We start from the raw sequence: 18,322 nt of genomic DNA, 5'->3' as shown, positions 1-18,322 counted from the left end.
CAGGTGTTTTTCAATCCTGGCTGTACATTCAAATCACCTAACACCTAGCCTCACCCACAGAGACTCTGATCTAATTGGTTTGGGGAAATGCCCAGGCATACTAAATCCTTTAGAGATTCACGAGATGATTGTTAATATGCAGCCAAACTTGAGACCAATGTCGGAGCTTTAGACATCATAAGAACACAAAACATGTTTGTTAAGTTGAATTGGATGTTAAATTTGATCCTGTGAGGCTTGGAAAGTATTTTATTTGTGTCTGTGACATCTTACAGAAGCTGTGGTTAATCTAGTGCCAAATTTAGGACTAAACAATATGGAAGAAATGTGCCTAAATGTATCGCCTAGAACTTCACTCTGGAAGTTGGTCCATTCTGGTTCAGATCCAAAGATGTGGATCAACAGCTCTAGAACTGTGGAGTTACCCTTCATCTTGAGAGTGACAGAGGGTGCCCCTAAGCCAAAAAGCTATGACACTACTCTTGGAATTTGGGTTTAGCCTGAGGGGGGTGTAGAATAAACCAAGTCTTAAAAGGGATTGATTTGTGAAAGCCCTAAAAAACTTGGAATAGACAGACCTCATGAGTTGGTCCTTTGTTATTCTGAGCCTCTATGCAGGTTTTAAAATCTGTGTAGCCTCCTCTGGATCCTTGATGTAACTAGCAGTCCTAATGCATGCTAGCTGCGGAGGGCACAGGGGCAAGCACCTCATGGAGGAGGACGCCCAAGACTAAATAGGGATGCTGGTAAAGGTCCTTAGGGGTTTTCACTTGGCAAGTATGTTTCCCTAGGCAAGTAAAGCACTATGATTTTCCTCTTAAAGCCTGCAAAAAAAAAAAAAAAGTTATGATAATGTTTTTCACTAAAAAGCTTGAAGGGGAGGGTTGTGGTTAACAAGAAAAAATTGGCAAATGATTTTAAGGCATCTTGTTATGAAAGATGCTATTGAAAACCTGATATTAAAATATCATTACCAGTTAAGCTCCTCTATTGCAGATAATTCCGGGATTTCCTTGGGTACCTTGGGTGTAACACACGTCAAAGAACTATTTGATATTTCTCATCAGTAATAATGTTATAATTATACAATTCCCTTCCTCTTGGGTTCCTGCCTATTATTCTAACAACTAGAACTTGCTTCCCAGGAGAATCTTTCTGGTTAAAGAAAGAAAATGTGCCTTCGAACTCAGGAGTTAAAGTATGCCCCAATTTAACATTGTTTTAATGAATATGCCTCCAGAAACTCAAAGTGACAGCTTTTATAATTCTTTATAATGCCAAAATTCTTACCAAAACTCTTTCTACCATGTTTTCTCCGAACACGAAATCAGAACTGCAGCTTTTAAAAGAATATTTATCTTCATTTGGTTGACATCTAGGGGAAAAGAAATGAACATTTGCTATTTGAAATATATGGATAAAGCCATGATAGATCTTAGCACATGAAATAATCAGATGATTTAACAGATTTATGTAAAGCATAAAAATATCTGCTAACTCTTGTTCATCTGCAGCTACTGAGAAATGAAGGAAAAATTGAGGTACTCGCGGGGATGATATTTAAAATATCTGACAGCTGTGACAGCACACACGGAGACCAGTCCAAACACATGTCATGCCTATCACTGTTCAGGCTGCGTGATCGACCAGGGGCTGTCCCAGACTTTATCTTCCTGCCTTTCCAGCACAGCCTCTCCAGTCTCTCATTTCTTCTGTTCTCTTCCCCAAGTGGCCAATGCTCCCAGCCACCAGAGGTCCCCAGGGCAAAAGCACGGCCAATCTATCTTGTCAGTTATACTTGAGTGGGCTTTTGTTTAATTGGGGTTTTTTCATCCTGGAACTTTGTTGCTGTTGTTGCTAAAAGTGTTTTGCATGATGAGAACAAAGATACGCAGCTGTCTATCTGTAGGCCAATGTGCCTGGGGTCCCCGCTGTACCTCCAGTGTGCACCGTCGGTAAGTGCTGGGGTACTCACACGGGCCCTAATCATGTGAGTCTGGTCATATCTATGGCTCAGTTTAATCTTCCCTCAGATCAAACATGCCTTCTTTGCTGGTGATAGCGGTAAATCCTAACTTTCATTTTGTACATTTATACTGTTTTCTTTGTTGTCTATCCAATGTATGTCAATAAATAAGGAATAACACCCAAAATAATGAAAAATGGCAGTGGCCGGGGGGGGGTGGGGAGAAGAACACCACAGAAGGGGGAGGCTAATCTATCAGCCAGACAATTAATTCCTAACTAAATACAAATTTAGCTGGATGTTTTTGAAATATTCTCACCCAAGTCAACAAAGCAATGGAGATAATCCAATATTAATATGATAATCTTTAAATATTAGAGACATTTTGAAAGACATTGTAAACTTGTGTCCTTTATAAAATCTCAAATAGAAACCTTAGCAATTTGGGGTGCCTGGGTGGCTCAGTCAGTTAAGCGTCTGCCTTCGGCTCAGGTCACGATCCCAGGGCCTTGGGTTCAAGCCCCACATGGGGCTCCTTGCTCAGTGGGGAGTCTGCCTCTCCCTCTCCATCTGCCACTCCCCCAGCTCATGTTCTCTCTCTCTCTCAGATAAATAAATAAGATCTTAAAAAAAAGAAGTCTTAGCAATTCACCTGTGCAGTATCAGAAAGCTATTTTCCATAAACGATTATAATGATAAAAGAAAGCAAGAATAAAAGGATATCTTTTCTGTGTCCTCATCATTAACTTACCCTACTGATGTAGCACCTAAACAATTCTGGTTAGTAGTCAGCTGGACTGAAATTCTGGCACTTGATAAATTTTCACTTAGCAAAGAAGAGTTCCCCACAGAAATCTGAAAGAAAGGCAATTCATCAGAAAGTTCCTTTCAATTGCCTTAAGGGAGGAGCATCAGACAAGGAAACATAGTTACAGTTAAATGTGTTGAAAAGTTACTATGTTCAAGCACTACCCCAAGCATTTTGTGTATATTATCTCATTTACTCCTCACAACATCTCTATATAGGTTGTATGTCTGTCATCCAAATTTTATAGTTTACAGATGAGTAAACTGACCGAATGAGTATAAATAACTTGGCCAGGTGTGGGCAACCAGGAATGGGGCTGACCTCAGGGCCAGGGTTTGTCTGACATCAGGGACTATACCCTTTGCCATCATATTCAGAAATCCCACCTCCTTTTGTTACTTTTATCTTTTTAGCCACATGGAGTTAATTCTCATTTTTAGCTTCACAGATATATCCTTCAGGACTATTTAATCCCGAAAATACCCTAAGAGCTTCACCAGCATGGTCATTAAACATTAGAGGAAATCCCATTCATCTCTTCATCTAAAAATTTTTGACTGGTAACTTAATCAACTAGTTACTCTGTCTGATGTATATGCAAATGTATATTACCTAATTAATGTATAAATGAAGACGTGAGCAATTTTAGAACTGGAAGGAGCCCTATGAATGATCGGATCTAGTATCTCCAATGTTTTATGAACACCTCCCTTCCCCCAGCAGGGGTTTGCAAAGATGTTGCAAGGAGTTCATATCTTTAAAGGTAGTTGGGGTCTGTTTCCACTTTAATTTTATACCAATCAATATAAATAATTTTGAGCATTTTTCCCTTTATAACAGAATTTGAGAGCTGAGAAGTATGTATGAAGAGAATATATGTTGTTGGTTAGCAGAGATCAAAGCGCATGCTCATGATTCACTCAGATGATTTATCTCTTAGCCAAAATGGTAGTTTTTACTCCTTTGTACTTAAAACAGTTTCTATTAGGCATGTATTATTTAAATTGTACATAATAAGTGACCGTTGATTAATGACAGTGAATAAAAATTGCTGATTTTATATACAAGTCATTAAGGAACATGAAAATAATAGTTCTATGAACTATTATTCATCTAGAGATAATTTTCCCTAGATCTATAAATTTCATTATTTTGTCAGAGTCCTTACATTGCATTTTGTATAGTATGTCTTTAAATCTTCAAAGGTCATTGTTAGAGAAAATTCAATAATGGGCACATACAGTTAAGCTGTTCACTAAATAGGAAAAAGTACCATTCATATGTTTGATAGATTTATTCAAGAAGAAATGCTTACAAACAATTACCTGAAAATTTCTCTTATTCTTTATCATTTAGAAGGAAAATTAAAGAAAAATATTGATAAATTTTATTTTAAAAATACATAATGCAATATTCCAATTAGCCATGCCAAAGAAGAAATATTGATTTACTTTTTATATCATAACATGTAACAAAAAATTTAATCTATAATTTATAGTACATCCTGTTCCAAAATCATGTGCAACATAATAACATTTTAGAAATTAGTCAACACATCCATACTTTTTCTTACATACCTTAACACTAAACAACATGCATCACTTATTAAATGGATAAAAGTGAGAAGTTATGTAATATGGTTATGATTATTAGGTTATATTTAAACAAAAATGTCTAATATGTTGATTTGAAATTTAAAATATTTTTTACTTAAAAATCACACCATATACCATGCAGAAATAATGAAATGATTTTTAAAATTCATAATGAGTCTCATGAGATCATATCTTACAAAGAAAAATGTTTGGAATTACAAAAATGTTGTCAAATGCTGACCAAGTTCAACTCTCTCACTTCACTGTTAAAAAGAGAAGATTGGGTGTTTTGTCCAAGAATGTAAACCTAAGTTAGATAGGGGCAGAGGTAGGATTAGTACCAATCTGATTTTTTTTTCATTGCATTGATGAAATGACTGGTATTTTTAATTTCCATGTGTCGCTGTCTTCATGTTCAGTATGGAAAAACAAAACAAAACAGGTGACCAACCCTCAACAGTTCAGCTGGAAACAAATGAAGGATGGAATTACTCTGAAAATCTTGGGTGCCATTCCTCTCAAGTATTGGCTTCCGGAAGACACGGCAACAGAATATCCCCAAACCCATATCTGCATGGCTTGAGCAAAATGTCAATCAATCTCCCTAGAAAGGCCCACAGTGAGGGATTCAGCCACCCACAACCATTGGAAGGGAGACTTCTTCTCTGTCTTCAGAAGCTTCCCCAGTCCTCCCAATTCCCAACTCCAAGCAGGTAGTCCTCTGCTCCCGTTATCCATGAAGATGGGTCTGGATGAATCCCTGGTGTGACCTAAACTGGCAAAGCCACACTGGGATGTCGACCAGCTGGGGATGCAGAAAACTTCTGTTCCTTTTTTGACTCGTGGCTCCTGGTCCTGGCCATCTCATTGCTCCCCCTGTTCTCATGTGGGGTCAGTGCACTAGAACAAGAGCCCAGAGGTTTCTACCAAAAGGGCCTCAACTTTACAGCTTAGGAGAAACCACAAAACTAGTTCCTAGGAACAACTCTCCAATTTAAGAGGACAACTTTAATTAGGTCACTGAGGGCTGTTTGCTATCTATAGTCTGCTTCAGCAACAGAACAAAGGTCAGGCAGCCCCTAACTCTGAATGTAGAGCCCACAATAATCTACTAAATGAAAGATGGAGACTTGATGTCAATCCCACCAAAGGAGGTTTTCTTACCTTATTTTTTGTTTTTTCCTTAGTCTTGCAGGATTCCAAGGTATTGTGTCCAAATGTTTTTCTTACTTTTTCACACCTTTGAGCTTGAGGTGGCTGCAAAATAGCAGGTCTTAGGACATGTTCGGAATGTTTCACAGGACCTTAAAAGAACAGAATTAAAGAGTCAATATATCTTTAGTGAAATACTTCTTCCTCCATATTTTTTACTAATTTAATGTTTGTTTTCTAAAGTCATCATTAAATGAGGGATTAATGTTAACTGATCAATGTCAAAATAGCCAGTGAATTTCTTAATGCTTACTACTGCCCTAGCTTTTACCCAATACCTATTCATTTTGGCCATGGGACTTGGCTTACCAAATTTGTTTTTTCACGTTTTGTCACTCGGCCCTACCTCCAGACCCCAACACACACACCCAACAAATTAAAATATAAATGTAAAATGTAAAATTTCAGAGGCTCTTGTAATAAACTACATACCTTGATCTGTACTGTTCATATCCACATTCCTTTGCACAAGAGTTGATATCATAAAAACATTGTTTTTCTTCACTGTAAGAAAAAATATTTAGCACATTTTAAATCTAAGTTTCTACAGAATCCGGGTTTTAACGGTCCTGTACTAAACTTACCAGTAGATGTCGCTGTTGGCACTAAAAACTGTAGGCAGTGCGCTGCGCTAAAAAAGGGTGATGGCAGTGAGTTTTGCCACATAGTTCTGTTTACTTTCAGAAACGTAAATGAAAATTGGTCCACTAATTGAACAGGCACTTTTTTTTAGAATCGCGAAAATGAGCACTGAAATGAATACATATTATAAAATCTGATGGTAGTGAACCCTCCGTGTGCATTAATATGTATTTCTTATAAAATGTTATGAAACTATTAGCAAATTCTGCCACTTTCCCCAATCTAGTGATATCTAGAGAGAGATGACTGTCATGCTAGGGGATTTTTCTATCAAGTGTGTTGGTGGCGTAAGACTATGGTGGTTGCTGCAAGTATAGGATTATTATACATTTCAAAGAGATCACCCACCTCTTGGCTGCAAATTGCAGAAACAGCAACCTTTGAGCATTTGATTAATGGAAATGAGAAAAGAATAAGAACTGCTTCTTTTAAGTATTAAAACATATTATAAATGTTGGGGTAGAATTGCTTCTCTAATTCAAAGTTCAATTAAATCTTTATGATCCTTATTATTAAAAACCAGTAACAAATGGGCCATATCAAATTGTACTATTTTTCTCAGTTCCAATACCACCAACATTCCACACAACATAAAATGGGATGGTACTTACTGATATCAATGTTCCTTTATTTAATCTTTTTGTGTATGTGTGTGTCTAATTTAAAATAATAATCTAAGCAGTTATTCAGATAACTTATATCCATCCCTTTACTTTATGCACAAATAAAATAAAACAAATTCTCTAGGGTTAGGGACCCTATTCCTCTTAATGTCTGTAACTTGTCAGTCAAGTTTAAAGGGGGTCTATTGAGCTGGAAAGTATTTCTTCTGTATCTGAAAGTTATCTGACATATATGTTGCTCAGTCATGTTTGGAATTATTAATAAGAATATAAATTCATTAGTTTGAAGACCCTATGGCTCCCAGGTAGAGAGGGACCATTTAAAAAGAAGTGAATAGTTTGTATTTTTTATTTCTTAGTGGCAAGCTTAACTTGGAAAAGGCAGCTGGTTGTTCAGTAGAAACAAAAACAAAAAGAATATAAAATTGTAATTTTAATGTAATGTTCCAATCATTTCAAATATTTTATGATAAGATAGATTTACTTAACAAAGCACTATAAATTTCAAATAAAAAGAAGTAATGTTTTAGTGAAAAGGTTAAGTAATCATATTCTAAAAAAATAAATGAAAATAAAAGGAATCATATGTTAAACCTTAGAATATTCACTTAAAGCATAAACTTTAGAATAAGAATTCAAAATATAGCTGTAGGGGCACCTGGGTGGCTCAGTCATTAATTGTCTGCCTTCAGCTCAGGTCATGATCCCAGGGTCCTGGGATCGAGCCCCACATCGGGCTCCCTGCTCTGCCGGAAGCCTGCTTCTCCCTCTCCCGCTCCCCCTGCTTGTGTTCCCTCTCTCGCTGTGTCTCTCTCTGTCAAATAAATAAATAAAATCTTTAAAAAAATAAAGTATAGCTGTATATTTTGAGTACTGCATATATTATAAACTGTACAGATGAATAATAATGAGTAAAATAAAGCAAGTTATCTTATGGAGCTGCCTTATATAACATATTGCTATCATAAACATGAATTCCTTAAAAACATCATCAAATTCAAATTTTCTGCCAAAAATAAACACATGCACTGTCTGGATTTGTGGAGTTGGAATTCATAAGGCATTCTTCTAATCATACTTTGCCTCTATTTTATTTGCCACTAAAATGCCAGCATTTAATAGAAACTGAGTAAGAAAGCACACCATCAATGAGAATGAATTTTGAAAAGTCAGAGTGTCAGGCTTGAGGTTCTGGAAGCTGTTTATTACCTGGCCCAGAAGGGGGGAAGGTCAGGAGGTTGGTGAAGGATGATGATCTCATTCGATTCTGGGACAAGGTTGATGCTAGAAGCAAATCGCAAACTGAAGTCAGTGAGGAAGTGGGTGTTTGTGTTTCTTTTGATTTGGACTTTTGCTGTTTCAGCAAAATTTCTATATCACTAATTTAGAAAAGCTTTTGTATTTTTTTAATCAATAGAAATAAAATGTGCTTGTGGTGAGAATTATAAATTAATTTCTATTCGATTCAATAAATATTGGACTGCTCACCGTGTGTAAGACACTCTATCAGGCATGAAGATGACCTCAAGGAAGGCACAGTGAAGGAGACAGACATACACAGAAGTAGCTTTCTTACAAGGCAGAGGACAATGCGGTCATGTATAAAAGGAATCACAGAGTGCTTTGAGTGTAGAAGAGAGGCAAACTGAGTTACTGGTTTACTCAGAATACAGTATATAATGTTCTTAAAGTGTTCTTTTCAAGGCAGACATCTATCTGTTTAAGGAGATGGTAACTTAGGGAGAAATGTCAGTTTCCCCTAATTACAAAGCTAATGCATCCTTAATGCAGACACTTTGGAAACATGACAAAATGCGGAGTGGGTGGGAAACCCCAAATTGCTTGTAATCCCATTACCTAAGATAACCATTGCTGACATTATGGCTGATGTCCTTTCCATCTTTCATCCAATGATGATAAATTGAATTTTTAAATAGTGACTCACTGTACAATCCATCTTATAGACTGCTATTTTCATACAATAATTTATTATAAACACTCTCCGACGGGTAGACTTTTAAACATTTCCATTTGAAAAGTTTCTCAGTAATTTCACACTCAGAGAAAACATAACAGTGAACAGCCAACAGTCAGGTCTATACCTACCTCCTTGGGACTGAGGGTCTGTAGTATGCAAAGTAAAAGATGAAGACCGTACACGCTTTCTTAGAAAACCATTGCATTCTGCAAGAAATTCAACATGACAGATAAAATTGCTGGCAATAACAAATTATCCTCAACCCAAGATATGGAAGAATAAATAGAATTACCTTTTGCCTACATAGATCATCATCTGCTAACATGTTAACTCCTGAAGCCCAAGTTTAAATGCTGGGGTTAATAGCTTGGTGATTATAAAGCGATAGGCATATCATCCTCCTAAGAAACACTTAGAAACAAGTGGCTTCGGCAAGAAACTGCATATGACTTTTGAGATTGTGTAGAGAACGTGTTTGGTGTGTTGAGACCCAGGCAATGTAGAAAGAAGGGACCTTAGCTTTGCTAACGTCAGTGTTCTTGGGACCTAAGTGTCATCTTTCAAAACAAAAGCCAATTTATTTTGGTGTTTAAACACAAGCAAAACCATGAAGTTTTTACCCAGTTCTTGCCACATGCCAAAATATTTGTGCCTGCTTATTTTCCTTGTCTGAAGATTGGTTTTGAAATACAGGATGTAAGTCATTACCATGCTCTGCTGCTTCATATGCGGTGTCTTCTGCAGGTCTCTGGAAGGAAACAAAGCTGTCGATGAGAGCTGAGTGCCGTTTTTACGTCAAGAGTTCTACCCTGTCACTTTAGAAGAGAATTCTCAGAAGCCAGGTCTATTCAGCTAGGCCAGGACAAAGCCACTCACCTCTACTCCTTTACTCCTAGGCATATGTTCAAGACAAAGCAAAGTCTTAGTCTTAGCGGTTTTGTATTTCAGTGACTGCAGAATCCCTTGTCAGAACTTGTTTAAAAGGAAGATTTTGAAACCGAGCTCTCAAGATCTGAAGCAGTTGGCCTGGGGTGGGGCCCAGGAAACTGACTTTTCAACCAGGGCTTGGGGTTTGAGCTTCTGTAGTGAGTTTTGTGGGTAGTAGGGTAAATGACTCGCATAAGTGGGAACAAATAACAGGAAAATACGAATCAAGCTAAAGTGGGAAAGCTATTAATCCTATCGTTGGTCTTTCAAAGCAGGTGGTACTAAAGTATGATGCAGATGGGGTCCTTAAGATCCCTTTTGAATCAAGCACCGAAGTTTAGAACCTATTTTATCCCCGGTTTTAAGCAAGGTCAGTGGTGGAGACCCAGGAGGAGTCTCGACCCTGCTAACCTCTTTAAGTCCCGCCCCTTTCCGAGTCACTCCAAATAAACCCTATAATTTTGGTAAAGATGGCATGTTATTCATAGCTTCAAGACAAGGCAGGCCTCTGGCCTCCCACTTAGGCCAAATTGCTGCCAGTAAAAACCTACTATATAAATATTCTAGAGGCCCTGCTCTGCTACATGAAGAGCACGAGGATGAACTAAGGCAACCCTGATATCATTCAGCATCACTAGCTTCTTGAAACATCATTTTCTTTGTCAAAGTAAAAGTCAAACAAAGAAAATTAGCTTGATCTTACCTTAAAAGTTTGTTCTCTCTTTGCAAAAATGAATATTGGTTGAGCAATGACAGATTTTTCTGTAAAAGAAAGAGAACAGGCAAAAAGTCAAACTCTATTCGGACATTTCTAACACCAGCTAAGAATATTTGAAGATTTTTTTTGTTTCGTTTTGCATTTTTCCTGCCTTTGGGTAAAATCTAAACTGTTTTTACATAGACACTGTAACTTGTGTATTTACAAATGATTTTAACAGTTAATTACAGAAACAAATACTTGGGGAAAGCGATAATAATGTGTTTCCATAAATAGTGAGATCATTCCATTAAAAGAACACTTTAAGTGTTTAAGGAAAACAAAGTATAATTACCTGCATTTAGAATATCATTAGGACATCATGATTAACATCTTGCTTTTAGAATGAAAAATTGCAAGGGGTGAAAAATCTCACCTAAGAATAGTTCTTCTACTTGGGTTGGAGCTCAAGGTAAAAATGGTATAGATGTATTGTGTTCCATCCTTAGAATGATCCAGAAATAATCCATATTTCCTTGATTGGAATAGTTATATAGTAAGCCATGTTTTCAATATTTAGACTAGGAATTAATCTTGGTCTTTTGTCTTTAGCCCTGTTGACCTTATTAATCTTTTGTATTTTCCCATCTTAGGTAAGACAACCCAGAGAAACTCATTTGCTATAGGGTGATAACAACCTTAAATATCAGCACTCCAGAATTCTAAGGGAAAATGACATGTTTGTTAAAAGCCTGGGCCCTGAAGTTAGGTGGGCATGTGTAGCACTAATACTTGGGGAAATAATATGTTTGTACCTTTAGTTTCTTCATCTGAAAACAAAATGAAGATTATAACAGTACTTATCTCACAGAGCTTATGGGACAATTAAATGAATTTTTGGATATAATTACTTAGATTTCTACAAGACCAAAAAAAAAAAAAAAGGAGAAAAAAATCTTTAAAGAAAGGATATTAAATATGGGGCATGCCACCAATCCCCATTCCAAAAATCTTAGCTGACATTGCCAACTTATGACAACACTTTCTTTCTTTCTTTTTTAAATTGAAGCATAAATGACAACTCTTTCTTAATGAGCCCAAATATGATCTCAGAATTTTTCTCATTAGAGGTTTCCAGCAGCCATTATCAATATATTGTCCTGTCACACAAGCCAAGGTAATTTGCCGTCCCTGGGCTGAATAAATAAAACTCTTACTGAGTTTCAAGGAACTACCAGACAATTACATTTTTTTATATGCCAGAAAGGGGTTCTCCAGTTCCCCATAATCTAATCCCAAAAGAGAGTGTCAAAATTCTGCCAGACTACCCTTGCCAAGCTCCTGGGCCCCGTGAGCTTGGGTACCTTTTTTCAGTCCAGTGAGGTAAACTGTTCACTTTTTCATGCAAGTGCTTACCCCATTGTCTGCCCTTGGAGTCAAGCGAGCCCCAGCAGAAAATGCACAAAAACATATTGGCATTCCCACCCATATTAAACTATAGCTCAGTTCTTTGTTCCTTCTTGAACAAGCTCCTCTTCCAGCAATTACATTAGATTTAAGAAATGAGGACTCTAGTGACTTCAAAAGAAAATAGTCTTCATGAATGTTCAGGGGAATACTTATGAATTAGAATTATAAATTGGCCTCTTCTAAACTGGACTTGGGATAGTTAGGCCTAAAATAACATGACGAGGCCTAATCTTAGACAAAGGACAGGTTGACTTTCCCTTGATCAAAACGTTCAGCTAAACACAGGCAAAAGCAATCCTCCGGGCAGCATTAAGGGTTACTTGCAGCTTGAAGGACATATGATAGAGTAAGTATATCACTTTCATTCATTAATTCAGTGAATGTTTATTGAGCATCTTTTTTGTGCCAGCTGCTGTGCAAGGATGGAGGTGTACATTGTCTGATTGAAGGTACAGTAGCCTCAGCACAGCCACCGTCTCTCCTTGACACGCGAGGTACAGGGTTTGGAAAGCAGAGTCTCTCCATACCTCCTCCTCCATCTTGATTCTCCCAAGCAACTCTTTTGGCTCCAAAGTCAACGCCAAAAGTAAGCACATTTATCAAGCCATCAGATCCATAACAGTTTTCTTACTTGACCCGGTAGGAAAATTTCAAAATAAAACAAGGTTCTTATGATTTTATATTTTTAAATTTATCCTTTTTTCTTTCTGATGTATTTATTAATCAACTCATTTATTCAAAAAATGTGTATTGAGGGTTGACTGTGTACAAGACACCTTGCAAGGCAAGGTAGAGAGGACAAATGGTACAAGATGAGGCCGAAGGTGAGTGAATATAAACTTCTTTTTCTCCTCTTCTAATATGTACCATAATTTCCCCTCCCCCAATTTTAGGTGGGTTGTAAGGCCTTGTCCCTGCCCTAATTTCCTTATGTTTAATTGACGGTCTCTGAGAAAACTGCTTCATCTAGGGAAGTAACTGGAGGATTTTTTCAATGAATCATCTCAGAGAAGGAGGTTCAAAAGGATCTATGGAGCCAAAAGCAGATCCAGAAGAGGAGGAAGACTCTGAACCTGGAGTACCATTGACTCAGAGTCCCAGTGGGGGTGGGGGTAGGTGCTGCTAAGGGCCCCAAGTTTTTGTTACACAGTCTCTCCCACGTAGAGTCCTGCAGACCACCTCTTTGCTGCATTGGTAGTTTAGGAAAGGTGAAAACTGAGTCATCCATGCTGGGCAGAAACAGGCTAGTCTAGCCAGGGCCAGAAAGATTATGGAAACAGTGTTGGCAGGAAAGAGAGTGGCAACCACCCCCCCCTGCAGAGGGGCAGGCTTTGCCAAATGGGTCACTTCTTAATTGCTACCAGGACTGGAATTATCCACTTGGACCAAGGCCCTGGCAAGTCCTGCATTTTCCTTTCCCCATCTTCCTGGACCTATCCACATGTCTGCCACATCCGCTTCTCTAATTTCTTCTCCCTGTGCACTCTTACCCCAGGCTCCAATACTGCTCTTTATGCCCCTGCCTCTCTTACTTGTGTCCGGCTCTGGGACTGGTCAAAGCATGGATTTCCGAGCTCTGAAGTCGAATAGTCCTGGAGCTGCTTTTTGGTTTTGGTTTTGTTTTTAATTACCCTAAGCCTCAGCTTTATCACCTCTCTCTGTATATGTTTTTAAAAGTTGGTCATGAGGATTGAAGCAGTATATGCATATGGGAGCACCTAGTACAGTTCCCTCTTCAAACCTGTTTGGAACAAAGCAGAACCTCATCTATCCATCTGTCTATCTGTCCATCCATCCATCCATTCTCCATATAAGCACACATCTCTCTGTATATCCAGATATTGACAGTATATTCCATATCTATCAATCGATCTAGCTATCCATCCATCCATAAACATATGGCAATATTATCAGACTGCAGTTTGCACAGAAGACATTCACTAAAAGTCAGATTCCCTGCCCTCCTCCTTTCCCGTCCAATGTTACATGCAGGCACCCCAATGTTAGTCTAGGGGAAATGTCTCATTGTCCCTCAAGAGTCTTTCTTTTTCCTTTCACTCATTACCTTATTCTTACCCCTAGTTTTCTTCTCACTTCTCCTCATTGAGCTCCTCTATTTCTTCTTCTTTTAATATCAGGAAGTTCCTGAACTCAGGCTGTGGCCCATACATAGTTTTAGAGATTGTTGGTCCTCAACAAGTGGTCCAGATTTGACCAGTAGCATTAAAGGGTGCTTGTTAGAAATGCAGACTCTCGGGCCCCACCCCAGACCTACAGAATGAGCATTTGTATTTGACATGATCCCCAGGTGATGTATATACATCTATATATACATATCTATATACATGGTAGTACTATAGACTACTCCTGGTTTCTATCACCCGAGACCAAATTTAGGAAGATGGCAGTGGAGATTCGTGGAGTCAGTGACTAAACCTCCAGATGTTCTGAGTAACCTGACAATTAATGAGAAAATGATTACTGCTCAAACTACGTACTATGATTTTTGCGACTCAGTGTAGGGTGAAGTCAAGGGCTACTCTGAAGACTTAAAAAGAAATCCCTGTAGTAAGGATATTAAAATATTGACATTGATATTGAAATCGGTCATTCAGATATTTTGCTTGAAGCAATTAATGATTTCCTCTCTGATGCAAAAGTTGGTTTGCTGCTTTGATATGTCTGAGATCTGACTTTTTTTTTTCTTGAAAGATGTTTTTTTAGAAAATGTCTCTGCTTGAGATTATTACATGTTAATTAAAATGTTCATTTCTGCAAGGCAAAAAATTAGGCTGAAAGCATAAACTACATCAAAAACCTTGCTATGGTACTGAGATTCTTCAACAAAAATCTGAAATACCTGAAGTTTCAACTCTAAAAATGAGATCTTCTGTAGAAAAAATAGACAAATCATAGCAAGTGACCTTAATCTCCATATGAGACCCTGGAAAGAGGAGACACAGAGGGTCTGAATCATAATCTCGATTTTTTTTTAAAGAAAAAACACCAACTCAACCAATAATCCAAGGCAGTTTTAATAAGGGCAAGTTGCAACCCCAGAAGCTAAAGGAATCTGTACCAATTTACAAGGGACGCCCAAGCATGAGACATTCTGTACTTATTTCCAGCCATGCACAGAGGAGCGCTATAAAAATGCAAAAGGAATGAAATAAACAACAAATCACCCATCCACCAACATATAAAAAAGTAAGTCTTTACAGAGTGGGTGGTAGGGCCACAGACCGACATTATGAATTGTGATGGGACACTCTTGGTTCTATGTTATGAGATGCTTTGTACCGCCTTGAAGATAAAATAACCAGGACCCCAGAGGAAAACAGAGGCAGTTTACACAGGAAGTTTCCAGGCTGATTCACAAAGCACTAGCTCAACCTGAGACACAGGATGAATGGACCCTGCTGGAATGATTCCAGCTTTGGTCATTGCTACTGAAGTCATAACCAATTTTGTGTACTATAAATACAAAACTGTTGTAATAAATACATTGTATGAAGTAGAAGGAAAAAACACTCACCCTTTCAATCAACTTCTAAATTTTCTGAGCTGCTTTAAGTTCTTGTTAAAAATGAAGTTATTAACTGCCCACTCTAAGAAATCTAGCATTTCTAGTTTTGATTCATTATGAGAAGCACACACTAGAGACAAAAAGAATCGACATTAGAATAGCACAGGAAAGCTATTGCTCATCTTGTCAACACCATGCTGATAAAGAAATCACTCATTTTCAAAATGGGCATCATATCAGATTAAGAAATTAGAGAAGATGAGAAAAGTCTCTTTCAATCCACTGAACACAACCATCATCACCCAGAGTTTAGCCAATGCATCCAATTTTCTGAACTCATCCGCTTCTCATGCTGATAATCTTCAAAAGATCTGTTCATTGTAGGTTCTAAAGAATCTAGACTCTTTCCTCCACTGGTTTGTACATTGGCCTAGATCTAGACATGGACCAGTTTTGGAAAACCAAGACGTAGAGATAATAAAAGTCTCTGGTGTGAGCAAGAAGCAAGAAGACTCAGAGGTTGTGTCAAATATAAACCTTGCTACCCTTCTGGAGGTAGGACCAAGCCCTGAGAATTCTGTGCTGAATGCACCCACCCAACCTTACCTCTAAACTGTGCTGCTTAATTTATTATCCAGTTTTATGTGGTAGTGGGAGATAGCCAGTGAATTAATTTCATTTGCATTTTAGAATCTGGAGATTTATAGCAGCAGTAATTCAATTGAAGAAAAATTTTTATTTTTTAAAGTCACTTACTTCACTAATGTCTGTATAAGTAGAGAAGTGCACTGATTAAAAAACAGATAATTTTAATTAAATCATTTGGTATAGAACATCTGGCAAAATCACTCTGTCAATCAAAACACAATGGTGAGGAAAAAAACTGGCTTTATATTCTTGAGAGTGTTCTGTAACTCTCCCCCAAAATATGATGATGGTCATCATGTGCAGTGTGCTTTATATTTGGGGGTGATCAGTGACTTTTTAACTAGATATCATAGCATACTCCTTTAAATTTTACTATTACTCCACTGTCAAAACATAACTCTTTGAATTACTTCTTTTTTTCATTTAAACACGGTAGCTACCATATGATATGCTTATGCATGTCATGATTAATTAGTCTTTAACCTTTTGCCTTTTGAAGTGTTTAACTCAGTATGGTAGCATAAAAAGTTAGACCTTGGTGATCTCCCAAGATGCTTCTTTTATGCACTGGTGTAATAGAAAAACTTACATTTGCATCATACTTCAGCTATTATAAAACAGATTTAAATATATCAGATTTTGGTGACCAAACGAAAGGCTACTAGGAGCCAGAATGCATGTTTTTAAAAATCTAAGCTTTGGCAGAAAACGGACCTGGATTCAAATTCCATCTCCTGAATGTACTAACTATGAGCTAGGGCAGGTGTCCTCAGCTGTAAGATGGAGAGCATAAAACAGTCTTCACAGAGTTGTAAGGATCAAGCAAGGTAGTGTAGGCAAAACGCTAAGGGCAGTGGCTGGCCCATACAAAATGCTCAGTAAGTTGCTGTTCTTACTGCATTATAGGATTCTCAAAAGGTACGTTATTAAACCCTTGTGCTCATCACGAGAAAAGAACGGCTGTAAAATTACCGGATGTGCTCAGGGTCATGCAGCTAATACTTAGGGCTAAAGCATGCGAGGCTCCAAGTCTCGAGCTTTTTCCTGTAAGCAAGGCTCCCCCTTGCCTTCCACTGTCAGTAAAATGACTACTGGACAGCTTCCTCTCTTCTGACGGTGTGAATATGCCTGGGCTGTGATAGCTCTCCTCCTTCCGTGGTCTGTACAAGCTTTGCTGAGAGATGGTCTCAGACTCTTGTCAGTCTCCCTGCACTTCTGTTTTGCCCTCTGTAAACACCGTAACGTGCTTCACTTAGTCTCACCATTTTCTTTTTTTTTTTAAAGATTTCTTTTTTTTTTTTATTTGACAGAGACCGACAGTGAGAGAGGGAACACAAGCAGGGGGAGTGGGAGAGGGAGAAGCAGGCTTCCCGCGGAGCAGGGAGCCTGATGCGGGGCTCGATCCCAGGACCCTGAGATCATGACCTGATTCGAAGGCAGATGCTTAACGACTGAGCCACCCAGGCGCCCCAGTCTCATCATTCTCTGTTCGCATTCTGACAAAAGAGGTTTTTCGAGAACGTCGGCAGACCAGTGGCCTAGTGAGCCTTGCCATCTAAAATCTCCACGTCAATATATATACATATATATATATTCAACCACTGACAAAAATAACTCAGACGAATGTATTACTCTTGACAGAGCATACCCACTTCTCCGTAATCTGAAGGTGCTATTTTATTTATAAATTAAACAATTTTGTGATAAGGTTACTTGCAATCTTTGATGACTTGAATATGTTTATCAGCAACAAACGTGGGACTTCCGGATTGAGAATGTCAAAAGGGACTGTTTGTTTCTCTTTCCCCACTGTTCCTTCTTTTATGCCCATGGGGTAATAAAGATGTGGAATGTGTCCTAGGATGTGCTTGGTCAGCTTGGTACCATTTGGAAATACATATTTCATTTGACAGCATTTATAAATCACATATTTTCCCCTCAGAATAACTTGCAGTGTGAAACTGCTTCCATATGTTAGAAATGGGTGTCTCCATTTTGCTGAAGGAGGGGGAAGAGAAATATCATCTAGGTTTTATGACATGTTGAAGATTAATATTGAACAGGCACATGCACAGTTTTAAAGTGGTATCTTTTTATTTTAAGTAATTCTCCAGTGTTTCTGGGCTGCTAAAATTATAGAGGTGATTTTGACACAAAGTATCATATTAGTAAGAATTAAGTCACTCAGCACATAGACTATTAATAAGTCAGTATGGCTGAAGCATAGCTT

General features: G+C 38.0%; 1 protein-coding gene across 7 annotated transcripts in view; it reads right to left on the bottom strand.

Annotated features, from left to right (window-relative positions):
• Positions 1–18,322, bottom strand: part of RANBP3L (RAN binding protein 3 like) — a 43,239-nt gene that overhangs the window by 11,290 nt on the left and 13,627 nt on the right. For 3 of the 7 annotated variants that reach the window (XM_027606037.2, XM_027606036.2, XM_027606038.2), the window contains exons 3-10: positions 10,455–10,513; positions 9,533–9,572; positions 8,953–9,030; positions 8,056–8,130; positions 6,014–6,085; positions 5,534–5,673; positions 2,718–2,821; positions 1,291–1,375 (exon numbers count right to left, since the gene is read on the bottom strand). In XM_027606037.2, the coding sequence (XP_027461838.1) occupies positions 1,291–1,375; positions 2,718–2,821; positions 5,534–5,673; positions 6,014–6,085; positions 8,056–8,130; positions 8,953–9,030; positions 9,533–9,572; positions 10,455–10,513 (653 nt within the window). Of the gene's footprint in view, positions 1–1,290; positions 1,376–2,717; positions 2,822–5,533; positions 5,674–6,013; positions 6,086–8,055; positions 8,131–8,334; positions 8,468–8,952; positions 9,031–9,444; positions 9,573–10,454; positions 10,514–18,322 lie in introns of those variants that run through there. The other 4 variants (XM_027606040.2, XM_027606039.2, XM_027606042.2 and 1 more) reach the window with 4 other exon arrangements.

Source organism: Zalophus californianus, chromosome 5 (genome assembly GCF_009762305.2).
Source record: "Zalophus californianus isolate mZalCal1 chromosome 5, mZalCal1.pri.v2, whole genome shotgun sequence".
NCBI lineage: Eukaryota > Metazoa > Chordata > Mammalia > Carnivora > Otariidae > Zalophus > Zalophus californianus.
Note: the sequence above shows the minus strand (reverse complement) of the source record. Positions and strands in the feature narration are given on the sequence as shown.